This window comes from Cynocephalus volans, chromosome 11 (assembly GCF_027409185.1).
Source record: "Cynocephalus volans isolate mCynVol1 chromosome 11, mCynVol1.pri, whole genome shotgun sequence".
In the NCBI taxonomy this organism is placed as follows: domain Eukaryota; kingdom Metazoa; phylum Chordata; class Mammalia; order Dermoptera; family Cynocephalidae; genus Cynocephalus; species Cynocephalus volans.
In genome coordinates, this window is record NC_084470.1 from 62,138,924 (window position 1) to 62,154,716 (window position 15,793).

The following is a 15,793-nucleotide window of genomic DNA, read 5'->3' on the forward strand; positions in this document are numbered from 1 at the left end:
TCCTGAATTCTTAGCACCTCCCAGGTGCTGGCACACTGTAGGCACCCAGTACACATTTGCTAATTGAAAGGAGCTCAGGGGTAGGCATCCTCCATAGAGGGGCCGTGTGGAGTGCAGGCAGTGAGTGGGCCACTCTCTGGTGCTTCCAGGCCCAGGACTCCCTGCCCCACTTCTCTGGAGCCTGCCTTTGGCTCCTGGGGACTGGCAACAGGGCATGGGCACATTCCCTGTGAGGAGCCAGGCATGCATGCACGGTGGGATCGGTGGCCAGGCTGTGGAGGGGCTGTGCCAGCTGTTGGATGAGGTTTCGAGAGGCCAGTTTGGGGAAACAGAGGCTTCTCTGAGTGCTCACAGCTGGCTTCTAGCATCATCACTGCCTTATCACATTTATCCAGCAGACCCCCAGTGGGAGCTTTCTGGGCACCAGGCCCTGGGCTCAGGGTCTCCCAGGTGCTGTCACCTCACCATTTTCCAAGGAGGGGCTTGAGATGCAGAGGGTTGAGTCACTTGCCCACACTCTCTGCATCAGTGAATGGCCAAACTGCCACGCCCTGCCCTCACACTCCATGCCACCTGCTTCTTCATCCTGGCTGGGATGTGATATCCAGGGAGGTGAGGATGAAGAGGGAAATCAAAGCCCAGAGCCAGAAGGTGAAAGTCAGTAATGGCTTCTTGGAGGAAGCAGCACTTGAACTGAGTTTGCTGGGCTGAGAAGCAGAGAAGAAACATGAGGAGAGAGTCCCACATGAGCAAGGGACTGGGTGAAGGGTGCCCCAGGACCAGAACAAGGGCACCTGGATGGCATGGTCCACCTCCTGCCAGGGCCCTCGCTGCTTGCCACTTGGGGTTCTGAGCCATGAACATGCTTTCGTTCATTTCTTTATGTGTGTGCTCAGCACCTGTGTACTGGGTGCCCCTTAGAATGCCAGGCCTGTGCAAGGGGCAGAAATGACCATGAGCTGGATGCTCAGCAACACCCCTCCCCCACCCCCAGCCACACACACACACACACACATGCTGTCCCTCACCCTGTGCTTACTGTCCAGTGGGGAGCAGACACTGAATGGTGCCAGGGGTGTCAGGACAGGGGGAGCACTTTGGGAGCATCCAGAGGAGGTGAAATGTGCCCAGGACAGAAACCCCAAGTGATGAGTCCAGGCTGCTCAGGCAGGAGGGGGCTGGATGGATAAGTGTGGCCACCAGCAGGAACAGCATACACAAGGGCTCTGAGGTGAGTGAGAATGCATTGCCTCCAGGAACTCAGAGGGGCTGCCTGGGGCAGGAGCTGGGTGGGAACAGGGTGTGGCCTGTGAGGAGGATAGGGACAGGCCAGCTAGAAGGGCCTCTTGGGTCACAGGGAGAGTTTGGGCTTTACTCTAAGATTCAAGGGAACTAGGGAAGGGTTTTGTTTTTTTTTTTAATTGAAATGTATTGATTATACATACTGGGGTACAGAGTTTCAATGCATGTATACAATGTGTGACTATCAAATTAGGGTAATTAACATATTCATCATTACAAAACTTAATCATTTCTTTGTGATGGGGACATTCAATCTCTTCTCTTCTAGCCATTTGATAACATACAGTAAATTATTGTTAATTATACATGCCTAGCTCAACTGTACACCCATAGAACTTATTTTTCCTATCTAGCTGTTTTGTGTCCATTAACCAACTTCTCACTATCCCCCCCTCCCCAGGGATGGGGCTTAAGTAGGAGAAGGATATGATCAGATTTGAGTCTTGTGGGGAGTAGATTGTTCTGGGCAGGGATGGGGGTGAGGGGACAGACAGGGAGTGTGGCCTACATGAGGATGACATTGGGAAGTGGGAAGCCAAATGGACAGAATCAGGGACTGATGTGATGATGGGCTGGGTATGAAAGAAGCTGGGGATGGGTGATGGGTGTTAGCAGCTCAGGGGCAGGCAGGATGTGCCCGTGAATCTGGAGGGAAAGCCTCAAATTTGTGTCCCCAGGTCCATGCCACAGCAGAGCCTGCTACCAGGTGGTGGACAGGGGTGGGGAACCCCCTGACTCCCTCACCCCCATCTCCATGGGCAGGGTTCTGGAGCACCTCAGCAGTCTCGCCAGAGAAGTCAGCCTGGACTATGAGCGTAGCATGAACAAGATCAGCTTTGACCAAATTGTCTCTTCCAAGCCTGACACATTCTCCTACGTGACCCTGCCTAAGAAGGAGGAGGAAAAGGTGCCCAAGCAAGGTGAGGGTTACTGGACATGGCCACCCACCTGGCCAGAGTACCCTTCCGCCTTCCTCTTCTAGGGTCGTGTGTCTTCCGCTATAGGTATCATCAGCCTGACACTCCTGTGCAGCTCCAGTCCCCAGCACTCATCCTCCTTCTTTTCCCAGCTGCCTGGAGGGCTCAGGGGAGGGGGAGGAAGCCTCTTGTAAAAAATAGTCTGACTAGCGCAGAAGTTGCAAGGTAGATGTGTACTAGGAAAGCAGCCATTCAGAAGCAGATGAAAGGGAATTTGATGATCTCACCCAGAGGTCATATAGCCCTTTCTCCAGTAGCAAGGGTAGGTTTGGCATTACTGTGGCCCCATATGACACGTGCAGACCAGTCTCAGGGCAGGACCCTGGGTTCCCAAGAGCCCTCCTTGCTTTGAGCTCACTGATCCCTGCTAACTTTCCTGGGCCGGCTTCCCATGTGTGATATGCCTAGGAGGCAGGCCGGGGCATGGACAGAGGGAATGGTGCTCACATCCTCCTTCCTTGGTGCTCCAGGGCAGGCTCCAGATGGGCCTCAGGTTATGTACAGCGCAGGCGGGAGTGGATGGGGAGAGGGTCTGCAGTTGTCACCCAGTTCTCAAAGGGGTCTGTGACCAGTGGGGCTTTGATGGAATGCCTTTACACATCCCAGAGAAGGCACCCTACTGTGGGGCCTTGGGGTCACTCAGCAGGCTGTGTGAAAAGAAGGGTTCCAGGGAGGAGGCAGGAGTCGTATCCCTCCATCAAGCAAACTGTAGGTCCATTGTGACCCCTGGTGCGTCTCAGGCAGGTCTGACGCTGGCCCAGCAGGTCTGATACTGGTCCTTGGCCCCCACCCCTGCAGGGCTAGTGAGTATCCCCAAGTACCCCTTCCGGGAGCAGAAGGAGGACTTCACCTTCAAGTCTCTGTTCACGCGGTCTGAGGTCATCACGGCCCTGAGCAAGGTGCGGGCTGAGTGCAACAAAGTGACCACTATGTCCCTGTTCCACTCGAGCCTCTCCAAGTGCAGCCGCCTGGAGGAGTTTGAGCAGATCCAGTCGCAGACCTTCTCCCAGGTGTGTGGGCATCAAGGGCAGCCCTTGGGGCTGACAGGCACAGGTCAGAGGCCCCTGGGGAAGCCCCAGGCCAGTGGGCCACACACCGAGGCTGTGAACCCTGCTTTTCTCAAAACCCGGCCTTGGCCTCTTCTAGATCTTGTTGGAGGCTGAGGTAGGGACTGAGGGTGATGGCTTATCTTGCAGAGAAAAGGAGAACCAGGGTAGGTTAGTTCCCTTTCCAATTGTTTTCCATCCCAACCCTGGTTGCCTCTGAAGCACACCCCTTGTCTTGGAAAGGGGAGCAGGAACCCCATGTACACCCATATCGACCTGAAGATTGGGGTGTGAGGGAGGTGGGGTGCAGCCTCTCCACTCTGTTCTGTGTCTCTCTGCCTCTCTCTGTCTCATTCTATGTGTGTATTTCCCTCTTCCTGTTTTGGTCTTGTTCTCTGTCTCTATGCCTCTCTCTTGTCTCATTCTGTCTCTGTCCCTCTCCAGTGGCTAGAGGGAAAGCTCTGCTCTGCTGCCTCTCCCTCCTTGCTTCCCTCCCTCCTCCCCCTCTGAACAGCTATGGGTCCTGGGGTCACATGAGGGTGTTGGTTGGCAGGGCTTGGCAGTAAGTTCAGGTGGGGGAGATCCCTTCACAGTCAGATGAGTCCTGGGGCTGCCCCAAGCACCCTAGTGCACAGAGCCCCCGAGCATGGTGGCTATGGGTGGTGGGTTTCTGGGGTAGCCATGTGATGATGCCTGTGGCCACTCCAGGTGCAGATGTTCCTCAAGGACAGCTGGATCAACACACTGAAGGTAGCCATGCGCAGCAGCCTGCATGACACGAGCAAGGGCTGGTACAACCTCTGTGAGACCAACTGGGAGGTGTACCTCATGTCAAAGCTGCGCAAGCTGATGGAGCTGATCAAGTACATGCTGCAGGACACGCTGCGCTCCCTGGTGCAGGACTCGCTTGCGAGCTTCTCGCAGTTCATCAGCGATGCCTGCTGCAGCGTGCTTGACTGCACTGAAGACATGGTCTGGGGTGAAGACTTCATAAATAGCCCCTACAGGTGGGGCCTGGCTAGGCAGAGGCACCTGTTGATACCAGAACTATTCCTTGCCAGGCTCCAGTGGCTGGGCTGGTGCAGCGTGGGGGGACTAGGACAGCCAGGGCCAGGGGGTCCAGCACTGCCAGGTCCCAGACAGCAGAGAGAGTGTGCCCCCTCCCCAATCCCCCCCCCTGCCAGGCTGCTGGGCAATGTCCCACCAGCTCTGGCTTGCATTTCTTCTGGTGACCTTCATTCACCCAGTCAGTCATTACTCAGTTGAGAAATACTCTTTGAGCATTTGCCATGAACCAGGTACAGTTCTAGGGGAGCAAGTGTTCTAGGGAAACACAAACATGGTCCCTGGTCTCACAGGGAAGACAGACGACAAGCAAGTACGTAAACAGACATAGTCATTGCCGATTTTGGCAGGGGCTAAGATACACACTCGGGGTGAGCTTTTGCTAGGGGTCATGCAGGAGGTGGTATCTGTGCCAAGACCTGAGATGTGAGAAGAAATCAGTCATGAGCAGATGAGTGGGCATGAGGTAAAGGGACCAACCCCTCCATGCAGAGGCACCGAGGGGAGAAAGAGCTTGGGGCAGTTGAGGAAAGAGAGGTTGGCAGGGAGGGTTGGTCAGGATGAAGTGAGACGGGTCGCAGGGACCAGGCCAGATCACACAGCACCTGCTCGGGACACAACTGGGGGCTGGATTTATTCTAAGTGTGGTCAAAAGCCATCAGAGAAGCCCCAGCTGGGATGGAGGCTAGAGGGTTGTTGGTGTGTATCGGGCACCTGATGTCAGGGATGACAGGCTCCCAAGGAGAGTATGGGGTCGCGAGTGCCCAGAGCCTGGCTGCCTGTCCTGATGACCCTCAGGACAGGGGCGGGGGTCCCCCCTCTCTTGGGGTGCCTGTGGACCTTTGGGCATATGGCAGGAGCAGAAGAACCTGTTTGGCTGTCCCAGGTAGTTCTCTCTGTTAACTTGGAGGAAGAAGGAGGGAAGTTTTGTGCACAGAGAAGCTGGAGAGTCATAGTGCTAGCAGGAAGGGCAGAGGGCTGAGCCTCCTGCATGCAGACCTCCTCAGGCCCCTGCCCACTGTCAGCTCAGCCATTGCCCACAGGCCCCGGAAGAATCCCCTGTTCATTGTGGACCTGGTGCTGGACAGCTCGGGAGTGCACTACAGTACACCACTGGAGCAGTTTGAGACATCTCTGCTCAACCTCTTTGACAAAGGCATCCTGGCCACCCATACTGTGCCCCAGCTGGAGAAGGTACGTGCCACATCTTGAGTGGGCCTGGGGCACCTGCTGCCCTGGCTGCTGGTGGCTCCCTATGGTGCTGCTGCAAATATAAGAGCAGTTTGTCTTTATCACAGGCCTCCCACCTGGCGAGTAGTGTGCCCAGCCCTGTAATCTGCAAATATCTCATTTAATCCTCACCACAGACTGAACTGTGAACTGTTAGTATCTCATTTTGTAGATGAGGCTTAGAGAAGTCTAATTGCTAGCCTGAGGTCACATAGCTACTAAGTGTCAGAACTGTGATTTGAATCCTGAACTTGCTGGACCACTCTTGCCACAGCCATGTGTAGACCCAGATCCCACGTAGCTCCTGGCCTCTCTCCTCTGTCTCTAGAGGTGGATACAGGTCCCCTTGTCAAAAGTCCTCACTAGTTACCACCGCCACACACACCCCCAACTGCACACCGCCTACTACCCCAGGCCCAAGAGCCTATGTAACTCAAGTCCCCTGTTGTCTCCCTTGCTGGTCAATCAGAGCCATCAGTGCCCTGCTTGCCCCTTCTGTTCCTTTCCTTGGCACTGGCTGAGTCAGGCCCAGACAAAAGTGGACATTTGTATTAGTCTGCAGCCCCCTCTAAAAGATATTGCAGCAAAGCCTCTCCCCGACCCCTACACCATACCCTCTGTGCTTGATTGCACTGCCACCCTCTCAGTCTTTAGGCCACATCCTGCCTCAAGGACCCCAACTTTTCAACCCCTCTGCTCGCCTGCCCCATGACTCATCTGGCTCTGCCCCTCCTGGTCCCTTCCCTCAGCAGCTGGTGACAGAGAACATCTTTATCAGTGGCAACCCCCTGCTGGAGTCAGTGGGGCTTCATGAGCCCCTGGTGGAGGAGCTACGGGCCGTCATTGCCAATGCTATGCGCAAGGCCATGATCCCACTGCAGGCGTATGCCAAGGAGTACAGAAAGTACCTGGAGCTGAACAACAACGACATTGCCACTTTCCTCAGGTGCATATGTGTGTGCATGTGTGTGGCATCTGTGCCGTGTCTGTGTGTGTGTATCCCCTGCCCATCCTGCTCACCATCCTCTGCCTCCTCGTTGTTTGTCTTCAGGGCCTACCAGACGCAGTGCCCGTCGGCTGAGGAGGTGCGAGAGATGGTGCTCACCCACCTACGGGAGAAAGAGATCCTGGACAACTCATTGCCCAGCAGCATCATCATCGGGCCCTTCTACATCAATGTCGACAACATCAAGCAGAGCCTCTCCAAGAAGCGCAAAGCCCTGGCCACTTCCATGCTGGACATCCTGGCCAAGAACCTGCACAAGCAGGTGGACAGTGTAAGTGCCCACCTACCTGACCCCAGTGACCACAGCAATACACATACCCTCACATACACAGTGTGCTTCTGCTAGCAAGATGTCCCCAGGCAGGGCTAGGGGTGCCTGCAGGTGCCCAGGCCAATGGAAGGAACTAGAAGTCATTCTGCCCTGATATAGGGAGCTGTCCTATATGGGAGGTCACATGAAAGGGGGGTTTCTACCTCCTTCCCCAGACTTGTAGAAGCCTGGGAATTCCTCATGAAGTACACCCCGGGATGGATGGCTTCACAGAGCTGAGATGTGCAAGTGTGGGTCTCAGAAGTCCTGTGTGTGTTGGTGGGGCCAGAGGAGGCCGGGAGGCTGAAGTGCACTAGGTGATGCGCTTGCCCCACTGAGAGGCCTCCGCAAGCCAGGGAGCCCACCAAGAACACCCCTCTTGGAAAGCACCTCAGGGTGTGGTGGGAGGTACAGTTATCTGTTGGGAGACATTGAGGACCAAGAAGGAAGAGTAGGCCCCAGGGAAGACAGGGGAAGGGCACACTGCCCTCCCCAGCGCTCCCCTACCACTGCCAGATCTGTGAGGAGTTCCGCAGCATCAGCCGCAAGATCTACGAGAAGCCCAACAGCATCGAGGAGCTGGCTGAGCTGCGCGAGTGGATGAAGGGCATCCCCGAGAAGCTGGTGGGGCTGGAGGTGAGGCAGGCGCACAGGTCACGGAGCTGGGAGGCAAGGGGCTGGTGTTCAGAGTCTGAGGGCTGGGGCAAGCAGGGGCTGAGAGAGCAGGAGCCAAGAGGCCAGAGTTGAGGTAGATACACAGAGGACAGGTGGGGTCCGGGGTTATGAGCTGGGGGCATGGTAGAGGTTCAGAGCTATGGTGTCTGGGAGGTCAGGAGGGCTGAAAGCATGGGTCAGGGTGTTGGAAGTTGGAGGTGTGGCGGCCATGGCCCTTGGAACCCCGAGCCTAGTGCTGGCCTTGCACCCTGTGCCCCCTCCCCAACCCCAGGTCTCCCCTTTCTGGAAGGGAGCCATTCCTTAGCACCCAGCCACTTTGGGAGCTCAGTCCCAGTGCCCCCACCTCCTTGGCATGCATGTAGTTCTCATCACCACCTGTCCATGCAGGAGCGGATTGTGAAGGTTATGGACAACTACCAGGTCATGGACGAATTCCTTTACAACCTCACCACAGATGACTTCAATGACAAGTGAGTGGGAGCTTGGGTGGGTGGACAGCAGGAGGTGGGGGAAGAGGTGCTCTGCTGCAGTTGTGTGGTCACACCAGAAACGCCCTGCCAGATGCTGGAAGCATGGCTCCACACATGGGCCAGGACCAGGCAGGGCTGGGAGGCCTATGGGCAGAAGGAAATCATCTGGGCCTCTTAGCCTATGAATCCAGCTGCTCCCCTATCCTTGTCTCTATCCTGTCAACAGCTTGATATACAAATGTTCACCTGGACCTAGGGTCCCCTTGTTCGTGGCTGGGGCTGTTGGGAGTCTTTGGGTGCAGTGAAAGAAGGCAAAGCCCAGCCTGGCAGACAGTCCCTGGCGAAGGGCACTTGCTCCACCAGTTCAAGAGCCTTGTGAGAAAACGGCCTCAGGAACCCTCTTCCAACCAAGCCTTACTGAGGCCACTAGAGACCTCTCACCCAGCCCTACCTCACAGCTGGGGGGCCTCCAGCACCATCAGGGCCTTGCCCAGGATCCCAAAACACCAGCCCGACAGGGTATCCTGGCGCTCGGGGGTGGGGGTTGGGTTCCCCCAGGGTCAGCATTTCTAGGCCAGCTGCAGGTGGAAGCCCGGAATTCTACAGATCCCTGTGTCTGTCAGGTGAGGGGAGTTGGTCTGATATGAAGGAAGCTGGCCTGGTGGCCCTGGTTGGTCACCAAGGACATACAGGCTAGAGACTGTCAATTTGCCTCATCTCAGGTGACGCCCCTCCAGACCCTGGGGCTTAAGAGGCAGCTCGGCACCGCTTCTTTCATTTCTCCTGTGCTCCCGTCCTTGCACTGGGCACATGGGATCTACATCTCACTGGATGTTGACTGCAGCTCCCAGAGGGCAGAGCAGGGGTTGCCTCTCAGCTCACCTAGACTTACTGGTTGCCCAGCCCTCCAGCCTGAATTCCCCTCTGTTCCTACCTTCACTCTGGCTACCTAGGTGCCTGGCAGGATGCCCCTGCCCGGCCTTTCCACCCCATCATTTCAGCTGTGGCATTCCCCCCATCCCCACCCCCAAACCGGCTAGATGGGCTGCCAGCAACTGGCCTTCTAAGATCCTTGGGCAGATAGAGATGGTACGGCAGCAGCATGTCGAGGATGAGGAGAAGTTCCGGAAAATCCAGGTCATGGATCAGAACAACTTCCAGGAGAAGCTGGAAGGGCTGCAGGTGGGCTGTGCTGAGACTCTGTGCTAGGACACTCTCCCTGCCACACACACACTTGCATTCAGGCAGTGCCATGTCAGTGTGTGATGGACGAGCGGATGGATGAATGAATAAATGGCTGAAAGAATGAACCAAAAGGCCAAAGAGATACCTGGACAGCAAGCTCCAGAAAATCAGAGTAGGAAAGACCCCAACTCTTCTGTTGTGTCCTTGGCACCTCAGTGGGCAGTGGGCACAGTGTCTGGGGCACTGGGTCTCCCCCTGGCCTTGCCATGTTGCCATGAAGCAGGCACCTTGCCTGTGGTGGGCTAGGAGGCTGCTCACTCCAGGAGCACAAAGTCCCCTCAGAACTGGGAGGAGCTGATGCCCTGGGTGTGTGTGGGAATGCGTGGGCACAGGTGGGGCTGCAGAGGCATCTATCTGATCCATTGCTCCTTGGCCCACAGCTGGTGGTGGCTGGCTTCTCTACCCACGTGGACATCACGCGAGCACACGAGATTGCCAACGAGGTGCGGCGGGTCAAGAAGCAGCTGAAGGACTGCCAGCAGCTGGCAATGCTCTACAACAACCGCGAGCGCATCTTTGGCTTGCCCATTACCAATGTAGGCCTCCTGTGGCACCCTGCCCTCCTAAACCCCCAGGGCTTGAGGAAGCAGCTCATGTCTGCAGCCACATCAGAATCCAGTTGCCAGGTGGCAGGGCTCTGGCATTTGGGGGGGCAGAACTGAGCAGGTTGCCATGTGGAGATAATCCAGCCCTGGCCCTCTGGTAGAAGAGTCTGCTGGAACCAGGCAGGAGGACTGAGGGTCAGCCCAGACCTTGCTCAACAGCTCAGGGCCCAGAGCCTGGGTGGGGCAGGAAGCAGGGAGGCCAGGCCTGGGGCCATGGGGCCAGGATCAGGGACAGCAACTAGGAGCAAGGGAGGAGAGAGGACCTGGGCCAAGAAGGAGCAGTGTGGAGAGAGACTGGGAAGCATCCTGAGACAGCCCCAGCCCTGCCCTCTGTCCTTACAGTACGACAAGCTCTCCAGGATGGTGAAGGAATTCCAGCCCTACCTGGACCTCTGGACCACAGCCTCTGACTGGCTGCGCTGGTCTGAGAGCTGGATGAATGACCCCTTGTCAGCCATCGATGCCGAGCAGCTGGAGAAGAACGTCATCGAGTCCTTCAAGACCATGCACAAATGCGTGAAGCAGTTCAAGGACATCCCAGGTAGGTGGCCAAGCCAGCCAGTCCCCTCTTTTCCTGCCTGTGCTGGCTGCCACTCATTCCTGCCGTCTCTGCTTGGCAGCCTGCCAGGAGGTGGCCTTAGACATCCGGGCCCGCATCGAGGACTTCAAGCCATACATCCCGCTGATCCAGGGGCTGCGCAACCCCGGCATGCGGAACCGGCACTGGGATATACTGTCAAATGAGATCAACATCAATGTCAGACCCAAAGCCAACCTGACCTTTGCCCGCTGCCTCGAGATGAACCTGCAGGATCATATTGAGAGCATCAGCAAGGTGGCCGAGGTGGCCGGCAAGGAGTATGCCATTGAGCAGGTGGGCAGCCACCAGCAGCCCCTGCCCCCCACCCAGGCCCTGCCGGACAGTCTGGCCTCCAGTCCTTGCAATGACAGGGGAGGATAACAGTAATGGGCCTCATCCATGGGATCATCATGCCCAAAGGTTGAGGTGCATTCAATTAAGTGAGTTAATAATGAATGCAAAGTGCTTGCACAGTGTCCACCATTGCTACTTATTATACCTCAGTTACTCCTCTTAAGATCCCCAGAAAGGAGCTGATAGAATTATCCTCATTTCGGGCCGAGCCCGTGGCGCACTCAGGAGAGTGTGGCGCTGGGAGCGCAGTGACGCTCCCGCCGCGGGTTCGGATCCTATATAGGACTGGCCGGTGCACTCACTGGCTGAGTGCTGGTCACGAAAAAGACAAAAAAAAAAAAAAAAAAAAAGAATTATCCTCATTTAACAGATAAGTAAATTAAGGCTCAAAGAGCTTAGCACCGGCCAAGGTGACACAGCCAGTAAGTGCCGGAGCTGAGACCAGCGCCCACACTCATAACTGGCCCGAGTGGCCTCCCAGCATGTGTGTACAGTGTGTTGTGCACATGCAGCACGCGTGTGAGAGTGACTCGGCCCTGAGTTCAGACAAGGTCCCATGGGGGATGTGCTGATCAGACAAGCTGAGAGTGTTTACTAGAGGGGCCCATGAGAAGGTCATGGCCAGGCAGAGTCTGTTCTTCCCTTCCCAGAGCTGGCCAGACAGCATGATGGCCAGCCCCTTCCCCAAACCCAGCCTTGACTCGTCCCCCACCCTAGGCACTGGACAAGATGGAGAAGGAGTGGTCATCCATTCTCTTCAACGTGCTGCCCTACAGGGAGACAGACACCTACATCCTCAAGAGCCCAGACGAGGCCTCACAGCTGCTTGACGACCACATTGTCATGACCCAGAGCATGTCCTTCTCACCCTACAAGAAGCCCTTTGAGCAACGCATCAACTCCTGGGAGAACAAACTGAAGCTGACCCAGGTGGGCCTTCCTTCCTGTCCTCCCCTTCTCCCTCCCCCAACCTCAAGGGACCCTGTCCTGCAAGTGACACTTTATGGCATCTGGGTGGGGCTTGAAGCAGTGGAATGCCTTGCCTATTGTGTTAGTCCATTTTGTGTTGCTATAACAGAAATACCTGAGACTGGGTAATTTATAAAGAAGAGAGGTGTATTTGGCTTACGATTCTGGGACAGCTGCATCTGGCACGGGCTTCAGGCTGCTTCTACTCGTGGCAGAATGCAGCAGGCAGCTGGTGGGTACAAGCAGATCACATGGCGAGAGGAAGCAAGAGAGAGAGAGAGAGGAGGTGCCAGGGTCTTTTAAACAACCAGCTCTTGCAGGAACTAATAGAGCAAGACCTTACTCATTAATCCATTCTTGAGGGATCTGCCCCCACGACTCAGTCAGTTTCCAACACTGCCACATTGGGGATCAAATTTCCACATGAGTTCTGGGAGGACAATACATCCAAACTCCATCACCCAGTTCTCACAGCTCCTGGCTCTCTGACAGGCCCCTCCACTCGGATGAGGGTGACCGGGATGGGGCTCTCCAGCTATGAGTTTCAGCTACTGAAGAGGCAGTTAAGGATGTGGAGAGCACAGTGTTTGATCCAAAAGTGTGGCTGAGGAAGGGCACAGGAGCTGCCAGCAGACCCCCTAAAGGCTGCCTGGGCTTGGGACAACCAGCACCTTCAGTACTAGAATTTTGGGGGCTAGACACCGTGAGACTCTGAGTCTCCTCAATGCCCTTTCCCACCCTCCCCTGAACCTCTCGTTCCCATCTCACTTGGAGCTACCTCAGGGTGAGGGAGGGGCCAGGGCGCTGCCCTGTCTTGGGCTCTCACAGCCAGAGGCAGGGGCTACCCGCAGGGCCCTGGAGGATAGTCCCAGTCCCAGGACTACCTAGAGATACCTGCACTGGTCAGCATTGTCCCTGGGTCTCCCTCCTTGGCTCACACAGTCCCCTCCACCTGGAGTCTATCCCCACCTTCCATCTCCTTCAAGGCTCAGCACCAAGCAGCCTTATGCTCCCCCCACATCCTCCTGCAAGGTGTTCCCATGGAGGCCTTTGGTCAGTGCTGTCACAGATGCACCACGCATGCTGGGCCCCTGGTGATTCATGGGCAGAACTGGCCCTTTGATGCACTGTGAGCTCCTCAAGGGCAGGGACCACTCCCTGTTCCCCTGTTTCTTCTGGTGCCCATAAAGCTGACTATGGCACACATCCCATGAGGAGGAGATGAATGAATGACTGAATGAGTTTGCATCGATAGAAGACAAGAGATAAATGGGGAATTTGGAGACAGAAGGGAAAAGTGGCTCATTTTGAAGATATCTCACTCTTGGATTGATGTTTTAGAGAGTATTTTAGGGATTTTAAGCTAGAGTCCCAATGAAGCTCAGAGAATCCTGGGGTGACAGACCCAAAAGTCCTCCCAGCAAAGGAGACTTGTTTAGCTTTCCGTGCACCAGATGTCTTTCCTCTGTTACCTCTGGGTTTGCTGGTTTGGGTGTGGCCATCTTGTAGGGAAAAATAGCTCCCCTGGCACTTTTGGATGCTTGGGCATCTGGTGAGGAAAGTGGGATTTCTCTGGAGGACAGGCATCCCTGCACGCTCTTTGTTTTTTGGAGTACTGTGGCTGACAGCATCATCTAGAAGTTTCCCCACAAACACTGGCTCTGGTGCCTAGCGCTCTGCCTAGCTCTATGTTGGGGTGAAATGTTTCAGTCATGCGGAAAAGAACCCAACTTGGACTCCGGGTCCTGAAAGTCCTGCCCTGCCCTACCTCTGTCCAGGAGGTGCTAGAGGAGTGGCTGAGCTGTCAGCGGTCCTGGCTCTACCTGGAGCCCATCTTCAGCTCCGAGGACATCAACCGGCAGCTGCCTGTGGAAAGCAAGCGCTACCAGACAATGGAGAGGATCTGGAGGAAGATCATGAAGAATGCCTACGAGAACCGGGAGGCAAGCTCAGTGGGAGTGGGAGGCACAGTTGGGACCACCACGGCCCCTGATCACATTTTTGGGTGCCTCTTGGTCGCTGCCCTTCCTGAACAAGAAAGGTTGAAGGACAAATCCGAGGCTTTGGTCTTGGCCTGTGTCTTCTGGAGTGGGTTCTCCAGTTTCAGAGATGCTGCTCAGACATTCAACAGTTGACGGTTGTTCTGTTAGAGATCTGAGGTCCACATTAGCATTTTAGAGACCCTGAGAGGTCCTGCAGCAAAGCAAACTCTTAAGCTTTGTTTACCCCTAATTTTTTAATTACAGATTTTTTTCCCCGTCAATTAGCAGAGCTCATGGATGTAGCCCCTGGCTCAGGGACAATTTTCCTGTCCTCTTCCTTCCCAGGCCCCACTGAGGGACTCTGGCTACGTGTGTGCTCTCTGGTGAGCCTGCTTTGCTGCCTCCCAGTTGGACCATGCTTACTTCCAGTTTCTCTCCCTGGCCCGGGCCCTGCAGGTGATCAATGTATGTGCTGACCAGAAGCTACTTGACAGTCTGCGGGACTGCAACAAGCTGCTGGACCTCGTGCAGAAGGGCCTCAGCGAGTACCTGGAGACCAAGCGTGGTGCCTTCCCCAGGTGGGCACCACCTGGCCCATGCCCACTCTTCAGTGTCTGTCCATGAGGCTGGGGTGCCCAGTCTAGAGTGCAGGGACGTCAGTGGTGCTGGGGAAGCTGAGGCTCAGGGAGGCTGCCTCACCTGCTTCCTCACTCCTATTTTTCCCGGCAGATTCTACTTCCTGTCAGACGATGAACTGCTAGAGATCTTGTCCCAGACAAAGGACCCAACAGCTGTGCAGCCCCACCTGCGCAAGTGCTTTGAGAACATCGCCCGGGTGGGTAGTTAGAGCTCAGGGCCAGGAGCACTGGGGTACCTTCCCAGGGAGAACATCTCTCCTCTCATGCCAACCCCTTTCAGCAGGACATAAGGTGGCAAATGAGATTCCTGGTCTTCTGAGACATGCCTAGGGCCTGTGGGAGGGAAGTCAGATGAAGAACCTCCAGCTCAGGGCTAGGGGCCCTTGGCTCCCAACTCATCCAGGGGCTCCCTGTCCCTTTCAGATGCTGAGGTGTTGGCTGAGTTGAGAAACCTATGAAGCCAGAAGGCTTGTGAACCTTCCCCAAGATTCAGACCAAGCCTGGGCTGGGGCTGGGCCACAGCTGGGGACAAGGCAGACCCATCCTGCCCACATGCAGTGGGGGAAGGCCCAGCCAGAGATACTTGGGTGGGGCAGGCCCCCCAGCCCCTCTCAGGTGGACCTCTCTTCCTAAAGTGTAGGGCACTATGGAGTCAGCCCTGGGGCTGTGGTGGGCAGGCCCTCTAGGGACACCCAGGGCAACCCCTGCTCTTGCTCCCCCATTGCCCACAGCTGCTGTTCCAGGAGGACCTGGAGATCACACACATGTACTCAGCGGAGGGTGAGGAGGTGCAGTTGTCCTTCTCCATCTACCCCTCCAGCAACGTGGAGGATTGGCTGCAGGAGGTGGAGCACAGCATGAAGGCCAGCGTGCGCGACATCATCGAGAGGGCCATCATGGCCTACCCCACGGTGAGCTGCGCCGCCAGCCCAGCCCATCCCTGTCTGGTCCCCTCTTGGTGCCTCTCTCTGCTTCCACTGCCTTGTCCACAGGCTGCAGCTCCCAGCCAGCCATGAGATCTCTGGGGGCTCAGGCAGGAATCGGAAAGCTTTCCTTTCCGCACACACTCCGGAAAGTGATACTCGCTCCTAATCATAATCATAATTACTATCATGTTTCGAGTGCTGACTGTGTGCCAGGCTGGGACCTCACCTGCATTACCTCTCAGCCTCACAACTGGCAGCTGGGCTGTGGGTTAAGCCCCATCTTCCAGAGTCAGTTCAGAGGGATTTCCTGCCCAGGAGCGTGTGATTTGCAGGTGGCAGAGACAGAATTTGAACCTAGTGTGTTCCCCGATCCTGCTCCCACACTTTGCTGAAGAAGTGATGATTCTGCTCAC

At 55.9% G+C, this 15,793-nt stretch overlaps 1 protein-coding gene across 1 annotated transcript in view; it reads left to right on the forward strand.

Moving 5' to 3' along the window:
- DNAH1 (dynein axonemal heavy chain 1) overlaps positions 1-15,793 on the forward strand; it is an 84,266-nt gene that overhangs the window by 28,295 nt on the left and 40,178 nt on the right. Inside the window, exons 8-24 of the mRNA XM_063115129.1 lie at positions 2,065-2,222; positions 3,078-3,289; positions 4,034-4,332; positions 5,434-5,584; positions 6,373-6,566; positions 6,672-6,897; positions 7,453-7,572; positions 7,999-8,081; positions 9,122-9,263; positions 9,707-9,862; positions 10,274-10,472; positions 10,552-10,805; positions 11,583-11,795; positions 13,613-13,777; positions 14,273-14,394; positions 14,546-14,651; positions 15,186-15,365. Of these exons, the coding sequence (XP_062971199.1) occupies positions 2,065-2,222; positions 3,078-3,289; positions 4,034-4,332; positions 5,434-5,584; positions 6,373-6,566; positions 6,672-6,897; positions 7,453-7,572; positions 7,999-8,081; positions 9,122-9,263; positions 9,707-9,862; positions 10,274-10,472; positions 10,552-10,805; positions 11,583-11,795; positions 13,613-13,777; positions 14,273-14,394; positions 14,546-14,651; positions 15,186-15,365 (2,980 nt within the window). The remainder of the gene's footprint in view (positions 1-2,064; positions 2,223-3,077; positions 3,290-4,033; positions 4,333-5,433; positions 5,585-6,372; positions 6,567-6,671; positions 6,898-7,452; positions 7,573-7,998; positions 8,082-9,121; positions 9,264-9,706; positions 9,863-10,273; positions 10,473-10,551; positions 10,806-11,582; positions 11,796-13,612; positions 13,778-14,272; positions 14,395-14,545; positions 14,652-15,185; positions 15,366-15,793) is intronic.